The sequence below is a fragment of the Triticum urartu genome, chromosome 5A (assembly GCF_056163025.1).
Source record: "Triticum urartu cultivar PI428250 chromosome 5A, HENAU_Tu73, whole genome shotgun sequence".
Taxonomy (NCBI): Eukaryota; Viridiplantae; Streptophyta; class Magnoliopsida; order Poales; family Poaceae; genus Triticum; species Triticum urartu.
In genome coordinates, this window is record NC_141877.1 from 535,052,027 (window position 1) to 535,072,677 (window position 20,651).

General features: G+C 43.5%; 1 protein-coding gene and 1 pseudogene across 1 annotated transcript; both read left to right on the plus strand.

The window, feature by feature from the left end:
- Nucleotides 1-9,608: 9,608 nt before the first annotated feature.
- On the plus strand, nucleotides 9,609-13,229 carry LOC125556554 (uncharacterized). The gene is made up of 4 exons (XM_048719265.2): nucleotides 9,609-9,669; nucleotides 9,783-9,945; nucleotides 11,115-12,173; nucleotides 12,282-13,229. Exons 1-4 carry the CDS (start codon nucleotides 9,634-9,636, stop codon nucleotides 13,040-13,042), a joined length of 2,019 nt encoding a protein of 672 aa, XP_048575222.1. The 5' UTR covers nucleotides 9,609-9,633; the 3' UTR covers nucleotides 13,043-13,229.
- Nucleotides 13,230-18,441: 5,212 nt separating this feature from the next.
- On the plus strand, nucleotides 18,442-18,580 carry LOC125511812 (small nucleolar RNA Z247; annotated as a pseudogene).
- Nucleotides 18,581-20,651: the final 2,071 nt, after the last annotated feature.

Below are 20,651 nucleotides of genomic sequence, written 5' to 3' on the forward strand. Positions count from 1 at the left end.
AGGTAGCACCTCCCAGTGCCAGCCAGGCGGAGCCCAGTCCCGGACATGGGTCAGCCGGACGTCGTGGCGAACGGGTCGACGGCGAGGATGCGGACCGGGCATCGTCGAGAACAAATACTATATGCCCACAAAAAGTAACATTTTTTAAATGATTGGATTGTGATAACTAAAATTCTATATGCAAATTCTAACAATTTGACATTAATCTAATTCATCTAGCTAAAACTAACTCCAAAATTTCTAACATTTCTATATATATAACTAACATTTCTAATATTTCTATAACTAAAAAACAGAAAAATTGCTAACATTTCTATAAATAGTTTTATAACTAAAAACAGAAAAATTGCTAACATTTCTATAACTAAAAAACAGAAAAATTTATAACATTTCTATATAGCTAACATTTCTAATATTTATATAACTAAAAAACAGAAAAATTGCTAATATTTCTATAACAATGTGTGTGTGTGTGTGGACATGGCGGCCGGGGCAGGAGCTCACCGGCGAGGCGCGGCGACGGGGGGCGGCGACGGGGACGGAGACGGGCGGTGACGACGGGGATGAGGACGGGGCGGGGACGACGGGGACGGGGACGGGCCGGGCGGGGACAACGGGAGGACGGGGCGGGGCGCGGCGACGGGGACGACGGGGACGGGGACGGGGATGGCGACGGACGACGACGGGGACGGGGGTGGCGACGGGGCAGAGGAGAAAGAAGCAGAGGGAGAGATGAGAAACTGATTTTTTGAAGTGTTTTCTTATATAGAACAACCTTTAGTACCGGTTGAAGCCACCAACCGGTACTAAAGATCTGTTTTGGCCAGGCCAAGCGGCGGGAACGGCACCCCTTTAGTACCGGGTGGTGGCTCCAACCGGTACTAAAGACCCCCCCTTTAGTACCGGTTTGAACCACCACCCGGTACTAAAAGGTGCGCTGGCGCAGGTGTGGTGCGTCATGTTTAGTCCCACCTCGCTAGCCGAGGGCGTCCGCACTGGTTTATAAGCCCCAGTGCGGTAGCTCTCTCGAGCTCCTCTCCAAAGCAGGCCTACTGGGCCTAAATGTTCTGTGCTGTCCTGTGGGCCTACTGGGCCTTTGCAGGTCTGCATCCTGACCCAACAATAGGTTGGGTTTCTAGTCGTATGCAGGCCGCTGTGGCGCAGTAGGCGAGCTTTTTTATTTTCTTATTTGTTTGCTTTATTTATTTTTGTTTTATTTATTTTTGAGTTGTTTTTGCTGTATTTAGAGTTTCTTTGTGAATATTTTTGCTTTAGGTACAAAAAATTACAAACTTTCTATTAGTGCCGGTAGTTTACAAATTTAAATAGTTTAAATTTTGAATTATTTGAAATTTGTGTGAATCACTAGTTTGTGAATAACTTAACTTTGAAAATAGATTTTTCAGTGATTCTTTTTTCTTATGTTTAATATTAGTGTGTTTTATCATTATATTCAATTTGGTAATGATTAGATTATTTAAAAAATGAAATGCCTTTGTAACGGATGAATTTTCATCCGAAACCCTGATACTTCGAAAGAGATTGTCCATTTTATACACGAAATGCATCCAGTTTTTGCGGTAACCCTCTCTACCTTTGTGCACATGCTATGTGGGTGAAATTACGATACCATGCCAACTTTCAACCTTTTCTGAGTTTATTTGAAATGCTTTTCAATTTCAGGGTCATTTAGCTGAAAAAATCAGCAAATGCATGAAAGAATTTGTTTGCACATAAAATTTCTTCGCGTTTCAAATGCCCAAACACATAACTACCCTAACTATTACAGAGATTCCCTCCTGGGTGTGAAACACAGAAGAAAGTGATGATAGTGAAGCCGATCACATCCCAGATCTTTGGGTGTGAAACTTTTTCTTCACGTGTGTCCCTTTGCGCCATAGCCATGGAAAATCTTCATCATTTAACTGGATGCTCGGGTCAATATTCATTGTGAATGGAGCAATTTCATCAAACTTTTCATAATCTTCTGACATGTCTATCTTGTCATCCAGTCCCATGATGTTTCTCTTCCCAGAAAGAACTATGTGGCGCTTTGACTCATCGTATGACGCATTCGCTTCCTTATCTTTTCTTTTTCTCGGCTTGGTAGACATGTCCTTCACATAGAAAACCTGTGCCACATCATTAGCTAGGACGAATGGTTTGTCTGCATACGCAAGATTGTTGAGATCCACGGTTGTCATTCCATACTGCGGGTCTTCCGTTACCCCGCCTCGTGTCATATTGACCAATTTGCACCGAAACAAAGGGACCTTCAAACCACGTCCATAGTCAAGTTCCCATATCTCCTCTATGTAACCATAATATGTTTCCTTTCCCGTCTTGGTTGTTGCATCAAAGCGGACACCACTGTTTTGGTTGGTGCTCTTCTTATCTTGGGCGATCGTGTAAAATGTATTACCATTTATCTCGTACCCTTTGAAAGTCATTATATTCGAAGATGGTAACTGGGACAACGAGTACATGTCATCTTCAATAGAGGCGTCATGCATGGTACGTGTCTGCAACTAGCCGGTGAAACTCCTGGTTTGTTCATGTGTAATCTAGTCATCAGACCGCTCCGGGTGTTTGGAGCGTAGAAAATTATTGTGTTCGTCCATATACGGAGCCACTAAGACAGAATTCTGTAGAACTGTGTAGTGTGCTTCAGTGAGAGAATGTCCGTCCATACATATTTTTTGATTCCCTCCTAGCGTGCCTTTTCCATCCAGTCTGCCCTTATGCCGCGATTCAGGAACACCAATCGGCTTAAGGTCAGGAATAAAGTCAATACAAAACTCAATGACCTCCTCATTTTCATGGCCCTTGTAGATGATTCCTTTTGGCCTAGCACGGTTATGAACATATTTCTTTAAGACTCCGATGAACCTCTCAAAGGGGAACATATTGTGTAGAAATACAGGACCCAAAACGTTAATCTCTTCGCATAGGTGAACCAGGACGTGCGTCATGATGTTGAAGAAGGATGGTGGGAACACCAACTCGAAACTGACAAGACATTGCACCAAATCATTCTCTAATCTTGGTATGATTTCTGGATCGATTACCTTCTGAGAGATTGCATTGAGGAATGCACATAGCTTCACAATGGCTAATCGAACGTTATCCAGTAGAAGCCCCCTCAATGCAACCGGAAGCAGTTGCGTCATAATCACGTGGCAGTCATGAGACTTTAGGTTCTGGAACTTTTTCTCTGCCATGTTTATTATTCCCTTTATATTCGACGAGAAGCCAGACGGTACCTTAATACTGAGAAGGCATTCAAAGAAGATTTCCTTCTCTTCCTTGGTAAGAGCGTAGCTGGCATGACCCTGATGTATGCCGTCTTTTCCATGCATACGTTGCTGGTCCTCCCGTGCCTCAGGTGTATCTTTTGTCTTCCCATACATGCCCCAGAAGCCAAGCAGGGTCACGCAAAGATTCTTTGTCACGTGCATCACGTCGATTGCAGAGCGGACCTCTAGGTCTTTCCAATAGGGCAGGTCCCAAAATATAGATTTCTTCTTCCACATGGGTGCGCGTCCGTCAGCGTCATTTGGAACAGGTTGTCCGCCAGGACCCTTTCCAAAGACTACCTTCATGACCATATCATGTACATCAGCACCAGTACGGTGGCGAGGCTTCGTCCGGTGATCTGCCTCACCTTTGAAATGCTTGCCTTTGTTTCTTACGGGATGCCTGCTCGGAAGAAATCGACGATGTCCCAGGTACACATTCTTCCTACAATTGTCCAAATATATACTGTCGGTATCATCCAAACAGTGCGTGCATGCGTGGTATCCCTTGTTTGTCTGTCCTGAAAGGTTACTAAGAGCAGGCCAATCATTGATTACACATCAATGTCGTTACCGGGTTTCTTAGGGCCTTGGATGAGCACTGGCATCATAATGAACTTCCGCTTCATGCACAACCAAGGAGGAAGGTTATACAAACATAGAGTCACATGCCAGGTGCTATGGTTGCTGCTCTGCTCCCCAAAAGGATTAATGCCATCTGCGCTTAGACCAAACCATACGTTCCTTGCGTCATCTGCAAACTCCTTCCCGTACTTTCTCTCGATTTTTCTCCACTGCGACCCGTCAGCGGGTACTCTCAACTTTCCGTCTTTCTTACGGTCTTCTCTGTGCCATCGCATCGCCTTGGCATGCACTTTGTTTTGGAACAAACGTTTCAACCGTGGTATTATAGGAGCATACCACATCAACTTGGTAGGAATCTTCTTCCTGGGGCGCTCGCCCTCGACATCACCAGGGTCATCGCGCCTGATCTTACAGCGCAATGCACCGCATACCGGGCAAGCATTCAAATCCTCGTACTCACCGCGGTAGAGGATGCAGTCATTAGGGCATGCATGTATCTTCTGCACCTCTAACCCTAGAGGGCAGACAACCTTCTTTGCTTCGTACGTACTCTCGGGCAATTCGTTGTCCTTTGGAAGCATATTCTTTATCATTACCAGCAACTTTCCAAATCCCTTGTCAGATACACCATTCTCTGCCTTCCATTGCAGCAATTCCAGTATGGTGCCCAACTTTTTCTTGTCAGGTTCGCAATTCGGGTACAATAATTTCTTGTGATCCTCTAACATGCGCTGCAACTTCTTCTTCTCCAAATCACTTGCGCAGTTTCTCTTTGCATCAGCAATGGCCCGACCTAGATCATCAGCGGGCTCATCTGATGCCTCTTCTTCAGCTTCTTCCCGCATTACCGGCTCAGCTTCTTCCTCTATTGTTGTATCATCGTATTCAGGGAACCCATCATGGCCAGGATAGCTGTCGTCGTCCTCTTCTTCTTCATTGTCTTCCATCATAACCCCTCTTTCTCCGTGCTTGGTACAAACATTATAGTGGGGCATGAAACCGGACTGAAACAGGTGGACGTGAATGGTTCTTGACTTAGAGTAATTGTTATCATTCTTACAACCAACACATGGACAAGGCATAAAACCATCCGCCCGCTTGTTTGCCTCAGCCGCAAGCAGAAAAGTTTGCACGCCATTAATGAACTCGGGAGAGAATCGGTCATCGTACATCCATTGTCGGCTCATCTTCATTACACAACACCGAAAAGACCAAATTAATACAAGTTCATACATAAAGTTCATACAACACTTAAATGCAACAAACAAACAACTCTCTAGCTAAATAATTTAAATGCAACAACAAATGTGATCAAGATCGCAACTAAGGTAACAATTGATCCAACAACATAATGATACCAAGCCTCACTATGAATGCCATATTTTCTAATCTTTCTAATCTTCAAGCGCATTTTCTCCATCTTAATCTTGTGATCATTGACGACATCGGCAACATGCAACTCCAATTCCATCTTCTCCCCCTCAATTCTTTTCAATTTTTCTTTCAAATCCTCGTTTTCTCTTTCAACTAAATTTAACCTCTCGACAATAGGGTCGGTTGGAATTTCCGGTTCACATACCTCCTACATACAAATATCTATGTCAGCTTGATGGGCATAATTTGTCAAAAACATGAAATGCAACAAATAGTTTTAAAAGATAATATACCACATCCGAATCATAACCCGGACGAGGGCCGACGGGGACGGATATCAAAACCATGGCACTATGTATAACAAACAACGTACGGGTAAGATAATTATACGAGTAACTATATATCCAAATCACACAAACATCAATTTTTTATATAAAACATTCATGAACAAGAGGCTCACCACAAGGTGGTGCTGGCGACGGGACGGTGCGGGCGATCGACAGTGGTTACGACGGAGATTTAGAAGGCACTAAGTAAACCACATCTACATATGCAAACTAAGTGTTATTTTTGACCTCAAATTGCATATAAATCAAATACTAGCACATATATATAATTCCTCCCAAATTACTAAACTCACAAATAAATCAGTATATAAAGCATTGCAAGAGCTAATCTAGCAATGAGAGATGAAAGGACAAAGTTGCTAACCTTTGTGATCATTTGAATGGATGGGGGCCTTCAAATCTTGACAATTTTTGGGCAAAATGTGTGATGAGCTTGAGAGGAAGAGGGGAAGAACAGAGAGGAGAGGGGAAAGGAGAAGAACAGAGCGAGCTCGGGTGGACGAAGGGTGTATGTAGGACGACCTTTAGTACCGGTTCGTGTTACGACCCGGTACTAAAGGTGCTGGAGGGGCCCCGGACTGACAACATCCTTCCACCACTCACTTTAGTATCGGTTCGTGGCATGAACCGGTGCTAAAGGTTCGCCACGAATCAGTACTAATGAGAGCGGCCGGCTAGCTGTTGGAACCGGCACTAATGCACACATTAGTGCCGGCTCAAAACCAAACCGGCACTAATGTGCTTCACATTTGACCCTTTTTCTACTAGTGTCTGTCACTCTAGCAACTCATCATCTACTTATTACTTCCCAATGCCTTCCCCTAAGACCAAACAATGGTGAAGTGTCATGTAGTCGACGTTCACATGACACCACTAGAGGAGAGACAACATACATCTCATCAAAATATTAAACGAATACCAAATTCACATGACTATTTATAGCAAGACTTCTCCCATGTCCTCAGGAACAAACATAACTACTCACAACTCATATTCATGTTCATAATCAGAGGGGTATTAATATGCATAAAGGATCTGAACATATGATCTTCCACCAAGTAAACCAACTAGCATTAACTACAAGGAGTAATCAACACTACTAGCAACCCACAGGTACCAATCTGAGATTTTGGGACAAAGATTGGATACAAGAGATGAACTAGGGTTTGAGATGAGATGGTGCTGGTGAATATGTTGATGGAGATTGACCCCCTCCCGTTGAGAGGATCAACGGTGATGACGATGATGATGATCCCCCCGGAGGGATGTTTCCCCGGTAGAACAGCTTCGCCGGAGCCCTAGATTGGTTCCGCCAAGGTTCCGCCTCGTGGTGGCGGAGTTTCGTCCCGAGAGCTTGCTTATGATTTTTTCTAGGGCGAAAGACTTCATATAGCCAAAGATAGGCACCAGAGGCCTACCAGGGGGCCCACGAGGCAGGGGGGACGCGCCTAGGGGGTAGGGCGCGCCCCCCACCGTCGTGGATGGTGGGTGGCCCCCCTCTGGTACTTTCTTTGCCCAATATTTTATATATATTCTAAAACTGACTTTCGTGGAGTTTCAGGACTTTTGGAGTTGTGTAGAATAGGTCTCTAATATTTTCTCATTTTCCAGCTCAGAATTCCAGCGTCGGCATTCTCCCTCTTCATCTAAACCTTGTAAAATAAGAGAGAATTGTCATAAGTATTGTGACATAATGTGTAATAACAGCCCATAATGCAATAAATATCGATATAAAAGTATGATGCAGAATGGACGTATCAGTAGCGCATGGATAGACTGGTCCAAGTGGAGCTCCATCTAGAGCTTCACAACGGTAGGGAATTGAAGTCCGGTGGGTAGCCTGGGGGCGGCGACCTGCTTGACCAGGACGATCCAGCCCGGCCGCACCGACCCACCTCCGCCACGCCTCACCATCATAGACTCCCGCTCGTCAGCCCCACCGTCACAGACTTCCGCTCGTCGGCCGCACCAACGCACATAGGTATGTACTACAACCCGCACGGAGATATCAACCGCCATCGACCTGACTCGACGTGACCTCCTCTTCACCTCAAATAGCCGAAGGAGTGACATTGAGATTAAAGAAGGGAATCCTACACAGTGAAGAATTTGGATCCAAACCTCACACGCGCTTCGTCCGACGTGCGGTACTGGGATCCCATGAGCGACGGCGGTCGTGGACTCCGTGAGGAAATATAATTGGGAAGAATGAAGGGATTGGGGCGTGGTGTTTTTCCTAGGTAACGTCTCAACCGTCGATCTTTATGCTTACATAAAATTAACGGATATAAAGGGGTGACTTAACATAAAATTAACGGATATAAAGGGGTGACTTAATATAAAATTAACGGATATAAAGGGGTGACTTATAGAGAACTATGAAAGCCTCCATCCTTTAATATTAGGTAAAGATAAAGATTTCTTAATGAGGCCCACCAGTAATAGTTTGCATTGGAAAGAAAAACTCGGTCACTGCCATGGGCATCAGTATCCATATGCCACTATTGCACATGCCATAAAGCATCGTGAAATGATGGTATCTAGGACACTGCCATGACATGCGAATGCGTCGGCCTAAGGTTTGGGCGGTTATCGGTGGCCTTCTATGATGAATAATTTTGTCATGCAAATCACCTGGTTACAACGACACCCTTTTTTGTCGTACAGTTATGACAAAGATAAATGTTTTTAAAACTCTAGACTTGCTTTTAAAATCGACGTACAACTGAGTAAACGGAAGTAGATGTCATCTTTTCTTTTTGCAGGGCCAAAAAGGAGCATGCCCCCTTAACTTAGAGGAGTTCAAGAAAACACTTAGCACCTCACGATTTGCTAGCCGTGCAGCGAAACTCGAATATTGATCTAGTTCTGTCTATAGCAATGCAAGCCTCATTAGGGAGCTGCTAAAGATGTTCTTAGCCCTGTTTTAACTACTCCCTTGGATGCATAATAAGAGTCACAATTTTGAACTTTATTTTAGAGAAAAGGTGTCGGTCGAGTCCGACAAGAGCTCGGATCTAGCCTGACTTTGAATTAACAAAGCCATCAATCGGCCAGGATTACAAGACAGGAGCGTATACAAAGAGAATAGGTAAAAGCAGAAAAAAGAGAAACTACATGTATGGCGTAATAAGTGTCACAATTTTGAATTAAGATCGAACTAAACTTAGTTTGAAAGTGCGACACTTATTTTGGGTTGGAGGGAGTAGTTCAGTCGTGATCAACGTACCTACACGTACGATAGGGTGCAGCGTGTTTCAGATCCTAACTGGTCCGGGTTTGCAATATTCCGTATTTGAGACTAAAATAACTAAAGCGAGTTCCACATGGCGTGTGTTGTTTACAGACTAACATTACATCAAACAACGGGCGGTATAGATGCACAATTGAACAAAAAATTGTGTTGAGATTAGGACACCGAAAAACCAGAGTTCTTTAAAGAACAAAATAAAATAGACCCAATTGATGATGAAATCAGCATGCATGATGGACATGGTGTCACTTCGCCTTGGTCATCACTCATCACTCATGGGGGCGTCGGCCCTTTGGCTAAAAGGAAGAAAAGAAGGACAAAACCAGTTCTTCTATGCTTGTACTGCAGCTCATGAATCTTGGATTGAGCTACCGGAAATCTAACACACTCCCTCCGGTCGGAAATTTCAAGGTGTATTTTGTTTGGTTTAGTCAAGATTTTCACCAGCAGTTTGGGACAGTTACTGCCCCCGGATCACGCCACACAGCTCTAGTATCCAGTAAATAAAGAAAGAAACACGAGGATCGCATGGTGTACTTCTTAACTACGAGGTGTTATGTGAATGGCTGAGTGGTCAGTGTCCAGTGTCATCATACTTTGGCCTTTGGGTCATCTGTATAGCTAGGCCAGATTGTTCTGCTCATGAATCTTGAATATTCAACCCGACACTTGTCGAGCATCTACATGATTACTGTTATGCAACTAGCTCACCCATCTGGACTATAAATAGGAACCCGTTCAACATGTTTTCTCCACCAGTACTCACTAGCAACACAACATGGATCTACTTCTGCCGCTCATCTCGCTTTTATTGGTGAGTGCATAAATCATGCTCTAATCAGATATGTGTGTGTGTGTGCGCGCGCGCGTGCGTGCGTGCGTGTGTGTGTGTTACGATCATTATGCTGCTCGTTGTGATGCACGCAGGTCGCTGGCGGAGAAGGCGGGTGGCTTGGGAGCTTCGTCGACGCGGCCACGACAGCGGTGCCAAACTTGGAGGAGGTATCATCGGCGGCGTACTGGGAGGCAGTGCTTCCTGGAACTCCAATGCCTCCAGCTATCATCAACCTGCTGTTAGCCCAACAAAACGGTCTCTCTCTCTCTCTCTCTCTCTATATATATATATATATATATATATATATATATATAGAGAGAGAGAGAGAGAGATATATATAGTGACCTCATTTAAGTGGTTTTGACAATTATTGGTGGCGCACATTTCCCTCATTGATACCTACACACTTTTCATAACAACTCTTGGTTTGCAATCCATCACTAAGGGGGTGTTTGGTTCCAGGGACTTTTTTGTGTTGGGACTAAAAAAAGTCCCTAGCAAACCAAACATGGTGGGACTTTTTTGAAACTTTTTGCTAAAAGTCCTTAGAAGCACCTCTTTGAGAGTCTTTTTCAAAAAGTCCTAGGGACTCGAAAAAGTCCTAGGACTAGAGAACCAAACACCACCTAACATTTGTATATATGTGCTAGTGAATGATACTCATATAAGACGTTTTTTGACACTAGAGTAAATGTTAACTTAAAACATATGAACTATTGCATATACACGAACTATTTTCATGATATATGTACCATGAAGAATAAAGTAACTTCTTTTGACAAGAAACATAGTACTTGTGCATGCGGAAAACGACCCTTCTAAACTGTTACATGTCGTATGGAGTACAAAAGTGTATATATATATGGGCGTCATCAATCAAATGGTATGATCGTTCAAAATTTCCATCCCAATACACAGCCAAAAAATTAATTACGTCAAAAGCTCCCACGGCCAAACTTACCTTTGATTGATGGGGGTGATAATTGAATTAAATACTACTCTTACTTTGTAAGAGGAAAGTGGGAGCACCATAAAAATGCTTCTAAATTTAAATGGTTTCAAAGCGGAGTGTGTAAATTAGACCCATGCAATTGTTCATAAGTATATTTGTATATGTCAACATTTTTTTGAAGGAATTATTATCTAGATACAATTAAAGGCAATGCTTAGTTGATACCGGTGATTCAATGAAAAAAAATGCTCAGATCCAGCCCTTAGCTTGACATGGATATCAACAATTATTTTTCGCCAAATTAAGCCACATATACTGCAAACATGAGTGAATGAGGAACAATGTATGCATTTCGCATAATGTGCATACGATATATTTTGTGATTGTCTCGTCGATTTTATGCAACTTGTCCTCACCACTATTAACCTACTGATAGGTCTATATACATCATGTTTGTCATATGTGCATGCAGTTCACACCTCTCCAGATGATATTATTATTAATGCAAATAACCTCAAGTCTGGCAAAGGAACACGGAAAATTGGATCATACTATGAAAAACTCAAGTTGGAACCTGCCCATGAGGATAAACATGTTCATATTTCATCACAAGTTGAAGAAGAAGCAGGCAAAATATTTGCGACACATAGAACAAACATGGGAGAAAATATAAAGGAAATATTAGTGTCATATGGGTTAGAAGGCAAGACATACTTAAACAAAGTTCTCCCAAACTTAAAGAAGATCTTTGCAACATATAAGCCAAGGAAACAAGACAATATAAAGGAAATATCTATATCATATGGATCAAAAGGTGAAAAGGATGAAACAGAAGTCTCACGGGCATATGGGTTAGAAGGTGAAAAGGAGTTGAAAGAAATATCTTTGTCTTATGGGGTAGAAGGCGAGGATGTTCTAAAGGAAATCTCTGTGTCATATGGGGTAGAAGTCAGGAAGAGTCTAAAGGGAGCACCTGTTTCATATGGGAAAGAACAAGAAGGAAAGTTGAAGGAAATCTCCATGTCATATGGGTTGGACGAAGGCAAATGTGATTACAATAAATTCTTGAACCGAGATGCAGAGGATCCACATAAAGCTACAATGTCATATGGATCTGAACATGAAGAGGATCCACATAAAGCTACAATGTCATATGGATCGGAAATTGAAGAGGATCCACATAAAGCTACAGTGTCATATGGATCTGAACATGAAGATGATCCACATAAAGCTACAATGTCATATGGATCGGAAAATGAAGAGGATCCACATAAAGCTACAGTGTCATATGGATCTGAACATGAAGATGATCCACATAAAGCTACAATATCATATGGATCGGAAAATGAAGAGGATCCACATAAAGCTACAGTGTCATATGGATCTGAACATGAAGATGATCCACATAAAGCTACAATGTCATACGGGTCAGAACATGAAGAGGATCCATATAAAGCCACCATGTCATATGGGTCAGGACATGAAAAGGATCTAAAGACATTTTCAACAGGACATGCGACACATTTAAAAGGTAAATTTTACTATTTTTATATTCCTATATACATGTCAATCAATTGTATGACTATATACAAGTTATCATAGATGTTTTTTTCTTCTAATTTTCATGTTGTACTAAAAGGAGAGGGGAGTCACCATGCTCACTCTCACGAGCACGGGAACAAAAAACAGGCAGACGTTTTCTTCTTCCACGACATGTTGCGGCCAGGTTCTGTGATAACTCCAACCATCCCACTGACAACCTCCTTGCCGGCCCTTCTTCCCCACGGCATTGCCAAATCCATCCCGTTCTCCAAGGAGCGCCTCTCCGACATCATGGCGATATTTGCACCGGCGTCGCTCGCGATGGCCAGAGAGATACGATGGACGCTGGACACCTGCGACCACCCGCGGACGCTTCCCGGCCAAAAAGCAGGCTGCGCCACCTCCCTCGAGTCCCTTGCCGAGCTAGCAGCATCCCTTCATGGGACGCATAACGTCCGTGCGTTCTCGGCTGCCAATCTGCCCGTCGATGCCGAAGGCACGCCAGCGTTGCGCGGGATGTACAACGTGACGGCGGTGCGTAAGCTCTCCGACTCACCGGAGATCGTGACCTGCCATGATCTGACGTACCCATACACGGTGTACTATTGCCACACCGCCAACCCTACCTCCGCGTACACGGTCACCCTTGAGAGCGTGGATGGCGCAATGGCGCCGGCGGTGATGGAGGCTCTAGCCGTGTGCCACCTTGACACGTCGCGGTGGAGCCCGAAGAACCCGTTCTTTGAGCTGCACAACCTCAAGCCGGGGGATGTCGCCGTGTGCCATTTCCTTACTAAGCTCAGCATCATCTGGGTGCGTGGTGGTGAGCAGGGAGACACACATGCGGCAGCCCGTTAGAAGAGGATACACGTGCACCTGTGTGGTCTGTTTGTGTGAGCCGTGACACATACATCGGTACATCATATGGGTGAATCTTTGTAAACTGCGTGATGATGTTATGAAATAAGTGGTGTGTGGAAGTTGTCGTATGAACTTCATAATATGTGAGTAAAATGTGTGTGGCGTGTTGCAATTGTTGTAAGAACATCACCCATTTATTGTGTCTTACATTGTGTCTACTAGTAAATTGAGTAATTTATGAAGTGTCTTTCCGTACAGTATATAAAGATGACCATTCGAATGGTTTAAAAAAATACTCCCAACTATAAGATGCTTTTGATATTTTAATATGGACTATATACAGACTGAAATGTGTGAACGAACACTCCAAAACATGTATATATACATCCAATTCAGAAAAAAGTTAGAACATCTTATATTTGTGAATGCAGGGAGTATATTCTAAACAATTTTGCCACTTTATAATAATAGCAATAAAATGATATAATATATCGCCCTGTTCAGAACAATTTGTCGATTTGCAAATATGAAGAGTCTTCACTATATCCAACTTTCATCATTATTTTGAGCTATATTGATTACAAGAGTATATTTAAATGATGTTATTTTCTACTATATATCCAGTCTGTATATTGACTACACATTATGAGTCCTGCATGCTTAGCTTACTAGGACGAGAGTATATTTAGGTGAAAAATTCCAAGAATATTTCCCCATGCTTCTTGCCAGATCTATTTGCAATATGTGTTTGTATTTGCCATCATGTTTATTAACTGCACGACAAAACTTAAACTTTTGTCTCTTTACTACAGTTTTTCCATGACAAATTTCACGAAGCATGATTTTTTTGTATTTATATTGAGTTAGCGTGATGGTTCGTGCTCCTGTTCGTCGCATCGAACGAAAATGTTTGATGTGGGGAAACAGCCATCACGACTCATATTTGGCACGTAGGTCACTCATAGCGACCAAACACGTACCCTACATTCATTAAGTTTTGTATTAGGCCAACCCAAGTAGGCTGGTACAACAGACTCCCTATTTCGATTTTGGACTCCATGACATTCATAGTTGCATTACCTATAGCTTCCTTATTCATAGACAAAACAAATTCGGAATTGTCCTTTTTTTTCAATGATAACTTGCATCCATGCACTTGAGATTATCTAGAAACTTCCTTGAACCAGTTTTCTCTTTCCTTCTTCTTTTTGTTTTTTATTTCTCTTTTCTTTTCTTTTTCTTTTTTAATTTTTTTCATGTTTGTTTTTAATTTCCTTTTCCTTTCTAATTTCTGTTTTATTTTTATTTTTCATTTTGCGACCATCTTTCAAATTCCTTAACCTTTTCTAAAACCATGTATATTTTTTCCATTTCATGAAAATTTTAAGAATTACGTACAGTGTTTTTTAAAATAAATTCATGCTTTTTTGAAAATGTGAACATTTTCTAAACTTGTGAACATTTTATTGATACGGTGAAAATTTGTTAAAATTTGGGAACAACTTTTGAAGTTCAAGAATATTATTTCTGTTTTGATGTTTTTTTGAATTCATGACCATATTTTTTTTGAAATTGGGCAACAATTTTTGAAATTCTAGAACATTTTCAAAAAATTTATGGTTTTTGAATTTATGAACATTTGTTAAAATTCATGAGTTTTTATTACATGGCAATTTTTTCCAAATCCTGAACATTTTTCATTTCTCGAACCATTTTTCAAAATCATGGGAATTTTTTGAATATGCAAACATTTTTAAACAGCACGAACATTTTTTGTATCCACAAACATTTTATGAGTTCCCGAACATTTTTCAAAATCATGAATATTTTTCTTAAAAATCAGCATTTTTTAATTCTGATTTGTTGAAGAAAAAAACATAAAAGAGAAAATTAAAAAGGGGGGGGGGGGGGGGGGGAGATATCCCTCCCCGCACATGCGCTTTTCCTACCTATTCAACACGTAGTCGCTGAATAGGAGCTCCCAACGGCCATAGCAAACCTTTTCATTTCCCAGCAGATCAGTTCCCGAGATATTCAGAAAATTTCCTCTCACGATGAAGTTATTGCATATAGTGTTTTTTCTGCAATGTATTTATAAATTTTAAATGTTTAATGATGATCTACCAACATATATAATAGTATAGCAAACATTTAAAAATATATATAAATAACAACTTCCCAAATCTGGCCAAATTGTTTCTCACGATACTGGGGTGGCAATGATGCTATCAAATAATTCTCCACATCCATGTCAATTAAGCACCCAATAAATTCCTACGGATCCTTAGAAAACTGAAAAAAGAGAAACTGGGCATCCTTAGAGAACCTACGTGAAGGCATCCACAGTTCAAAACTCGAAACATTGAATCTACATGAAGAGATCCTTGGAGATCTGATATCTGCATGTATGGAAAACATTGAATCTACATTAGGTCATTTGAGATCTGATCTGTGCAAGCATAGAAAACATTGACTTTGCATGGACGCGTCCAGAGAAGAGTGGGAGAGAACAAAGATGTGGCAAGATTAGTACTAAAATACATCAAAATGGATAAAAATAGATGTATCTAGAACTAAAATACATCTAGATATGTCTCCTTTTATCTTTTTTGATGATAAGTATTTCCGAACTGGGGAGTATGATTTAAGGCCGTGATCTCGACCACATTAAACCCCAGATGTCACCCAATCTTCAAATTCAGCAAGCGAACTTGCATTCCTCCCAGATCATCTCCGGCCTTGCATAAGTTTTTTTTTTTGAATGATTGCCTTGTATAAGTAGGCACGCACAGATCCCATCCAAGAGCTACTCAACTCGTGCGCCAGGAAAAACCAAAACCAAACCGCGTCCATGGACGTGGTGCAAGTCGACAATGAGGAGGTGCAGCCGATCAATGAGGAGACGTCGGCGCCGGCCCTGGAGCTAAACCTCCTCGGCGCTCGCGGCGTTGAGGAGGAGAAGGGAAAGGCCATGTCGAGCCAGGCGGCGGGGCCGTCGGTGGCGGCAGCCGGAGGCGGCGCTTCTCGCCGCATGTTCAAGTGCAACTACTGCCAACGCAAGTTCTACACGTCGCAGGCGCTGGGCGGCCACCAGAACGCACACAAGCGCGAGCGCTCCATCGCCATGGGCATTGCCGCGGGGCGGGGTACCGGCCCTGGCGGCCCCCTAGTGCCGCACCACTTCCGCTTCCCCAGCGTCTGGCCCTATTCCGCCACCGGCAGGTCGTTCGTCGGCGCCGCGACGCCGTTCTACGGGATGCACATGCAGTACAACCGTCCAGGATGGGGCCTGGCGGCCCAGCCGTCCTTGGCTGGGCTCACCCATCACGCCGGCGCCAACCAGCCGATGTACTCGGCAGAGGCCTACGGCTATGGCGCGTTGCTCAGGGCTCCCATCTCGGGCTTCCCTGACGTTGCGCCGGCGATGACCGCGATCCAGTTGGCTGGTGGCAGCGGCAGTGGCGACGGTGGCGATCATAACGTTAGTGAAGTGAAGGAAGATGAGGAGATCGCCAGCAAGATAGACTTGACTCTCAAGCTCTAGCTAGCTCCGTAGGGTCTTATCATTACAACGTTAGAGCATTAAGCTCCGATCTTGTTCCATCAAGCAAGAACTCTATCATGAAGGGTGAGGAATGAACGGACGCGGCCAAATGAAAGATATAAGCAAATAAACCTATAGGGATAGTAAAAAGGAAAAAATGAACCAAAATCAAAATAAAATGCATCATAGATCCAACACCATTCTATCACAATTCATAAGTAGTAGATGCTACTGATAGAGGTATGGCATAATCACAAGTAGTTTTTTCTTTTTGAACACATAATCACAAGTAGTTACTTCTTCTATTTTTACTGTAATAGAGTTCAAGTAGTTGATACTTGATAGTGCTAGTCTAAGTAGTTATCTCTGTTCTCTTCCGGAGATGTATTATGAAAAGTTCATTGATAGAAAAAGAATACTTGATCTTCAAAGTGCACAGTCAATATTATGTTATATTCAAAGAAACAAGTCGAAGTGTAAAGGCACCGCCCTTCATTACCACACTTCCAATCGAAATTCCTACGAGATTGATGCTCGAAGAAAACGTGATAGAACTTTAAGCGGGTATCAAATAAAGTGGAATGAATCTTCTTTTCTATACTAAATCTGCTTTGGTATCTCTTCATCATTCCCTTTTGTAAACCAAGCAGCGACTAGCCTCTCGAGCCCACTTTCCGAAGCACCAATTGACCTACTTTCAGAATAAACCTGACCAGCTACACCTGAAATACCATCCGTACATAGTAAGCCATTACCAATGCGGAACACCTTTGTTTTTGTATTGAATTTCTGTAGGAAGAAAAGGAGACTCTAGCCTTGTAGAACAACCTCGTTTCTCTCTTTCATCGATTGACTTGTGGGACTCTATTGAATTTCAGCATGAGTGTGGTATATTACTGAGATGAAGCCGGACCTCTACGAGTTTTCACAATGGTCAATGCTAACAGTCATCTAATTAGTTGTTGATAGAAGAAGTTAATTCCACTCTTTCTCGATGGTGTCAATGCATGGCAGTTAGCTGATCAGGTTTTGAGCTGAGGAGCGCCGTGTGACATACACTGGGTGATCACGTTTGCACCCGACCTTCGGGCGAAGAGGACATTGTTAAATGATATGATTGTAGTTGTAACGTGACATATGTCACAGGTGTAGCTTGCGTGCGTGTGTTGTAACTTGGGCAGGTTGCTGGAGTTTAGAGATCCTTATCTTGTATAGTCTTGGATGAGGGGTCAAGCTAACACAACAACCTGCCAACCAATTGTAATCTTGTTCCCTATTTAACACGCACGCGTCCCTGCCAGGAGGCATACGCTTCACCTCTTTTGTTTCATGGTAATCAGAGCCTACCTCGGGTTCATCCATGGCGAGCTCTTCCTCCGCAAATTCTTTCCCCTCATCTCCGTTTGCACACAACACAACCGAGAAGCTTACGAGAGGGAACGAGGCCTTATGGCGTGCCACGGTGCTCTCAGCCATCAAAGGAGCGTAGATGGCAAACTTCCTCGACACCGAGCAGCCGGCTCCGCCCATGACCATTGAGGTCACCGGCGATGACGGAAAAACCAAGACCAAGGCGCCAAACCCGGAGTTCGGTGTGTGGTACGCGCGGGATCAGCAGGTTATCTCATACCTACTGACCACGCTGCCGCGTGAGATGGCCATCCAAGTGGTGACCTACCACACCGCAGCTGAGCTGTGGAACTTGGTGCAAGGGATGCTTGCGTCACACACCATGGCGCAGACCGTCAACGTCAGAATTGCCCTAGCCAATCTTCAGAAGGGCAACTCCACAATCATAGAGTATGTTGGTAAGGTCTGAACTCTGTGTGATGAATTAATTGCTTCAGGGAAGGCCTTGGACGAGGAAGAGGTGATCTCCCACATCCTCGCTGGACTCGATGAGGAGTTCGACCTGGTGGTGTCGGCCATGTGCTCTAGGGTCGAGCCTGTCAAGATCCCGGAGCTGTTCTCACAACTTCTGAGCTTTGAGACTCGCGTGAATCTTTGCGGCGGGTCCTCTCAGTCGTCTGCAAATGTGGTGGCGCGTGGACGCGGCTTCAACAAGAACAACAACACCATCGACAACGGCGATCGCGGCGGTGGTCACGGCTTCAACAACAAAACAGACGGCGGTGGAGATCGTGGCCGTGGTGGTGACCACGGCCGTGGTCGCGGCAACCCAGGAGGACACGGTGGAGGCAGGGGGAACTACAACAACAACTCCTCTGCCAAGCTGGTGTGCCAGATCTGTGGAAAAATTGGCCACCCTGCTTGGAAGTGCTGGAAGCACTACGACTCTTCATATCAGGGAGGAGAGTAGTGCTTGGCCAACATGGCTGCTCATCAGTATGGGGTTGACACCAACTGGTATCTGGACGGTGGTGCAACCGACCATATTACAAGCAATCTGGAGAAGCTGACCGTCTGGAAGAGGTACACGGGCAACGATGAGATTCATACTGCAAACGGATCAGGTATGTCCATTGATCATATTGGTTATGCAACTATTTCTACCCCATATCGCAATCTTCATCTAAAAGATGTTCTTCATGTTCTGGAGGCAACTAAAGATTTGATTTCTGCAAGTAAACTTGCTCTTGACAATAATACTATTGTTGAAATTCACCCTCATTTTTTCTCATCAAGGATTTGGAAATGACGAATGTTCTTCTTCGAGGCAGGGGTAGAAGAGGGCTCTATCCTGTCAAATACACCAGGGGAAATGTCCAGAAGCATGTGCTTAATGTCACCAAACCACCTCTGGATTGGTGGCATAGATGTCTAGGTCACCCTTCTTCCACTGTTGTTAGGAAGATTCTTAGTGAGAATAAGCTCCCGTGTGCCAATAATGATAGCAATAAGCATGTATGTGACGCCTGCCAAAAGGGCAAAAGTCACCAGTTACCTTATCCTCAATCCTTGAGTGAATCAAATTTCCTTTGGAACTTGTTTTCTCTGATGTGTGGGGGCCTGCTGTCGAAACAGTAGGTAGAAAGAAATACTATGTGAGTTTTATCGATGATTTTAGTAAATTCACATGCATCTATCTCATCAAGCACAAATCTGAAGTTTTTTAGAAATTCCATGACTTCCAAAACCTTGTTGAATGACGTTTTGATCGAAAGATTCTTGCTCTTCAAACAGATTGGGGAGGGGAGTATGAAAAGTTGAACTCTTTCTTCACCAAAATTGGTATTTCACACCATGTATCATGCCCTCATGCTCTCCAGCAGAATGGGTCAGCTGAGCGCAAACACCGTCACATTGTTGAGGTTGGCCTCTCCTTGCTCGCTCAAGCCAGCTCTATGCCCTTGAAGTTTTGGGATGAGGCCTTCCTTGCCACAACCTACTTGATCAATAGGGTTCCAAGTAAAGTCATAAATCATGAAACTCCCCTTACTAGATTATTTGGTGAAACTCCCAACTACTTTTCTCTTATAATTTTTGGGTGTGCTTGTTGGCCCAATCTACGTCCTTACAACACACATAAACTTCAATTTCGATCAAAGCAATGTGCTTTCCTTGGTTACAGTAACATGCACAAAGGCTATAAGTGCCTTGATATCTCTACAGGACGTGTATACATTTCCAGGGATGTGGTGTTTGATGAAAATCTTTTTCACTTTGCGGCCCTTCATCCTAATGCCGGTGCTCGCCTAAGGGCTGAGATCCTTTTATTTCCTCCTGACCTACTTAATCCTACTAATCAAGGGGAAAAATAGTTGATGATCATATGATTAATATGACTACTAATGGATCTGATGATGCAGGAAGCCGCAGTGAAAAAAATGCAGCAGAAAATGCTAGTTTTGGTCATGATTTTATGCAGCAGATACGTCCAAACCGGCTTGGCTCGGAACACGGAGCAGATCCTCCTGCGCATGCGGATCTCGAGAGATCTGGCGACGCTGCTGCATCTGGCGCGCGCACAAACTCAGAGGTGGAACCGCGGACTCCGGCCGGCGCATTCCCTCCACCTGATGCGGGCAGCCCATCCGCGGGTGACACGTGGCCAGGCTCACGGTCGGGTGCGCGGGCTGGCGCGGATGCGTCCAACACGTC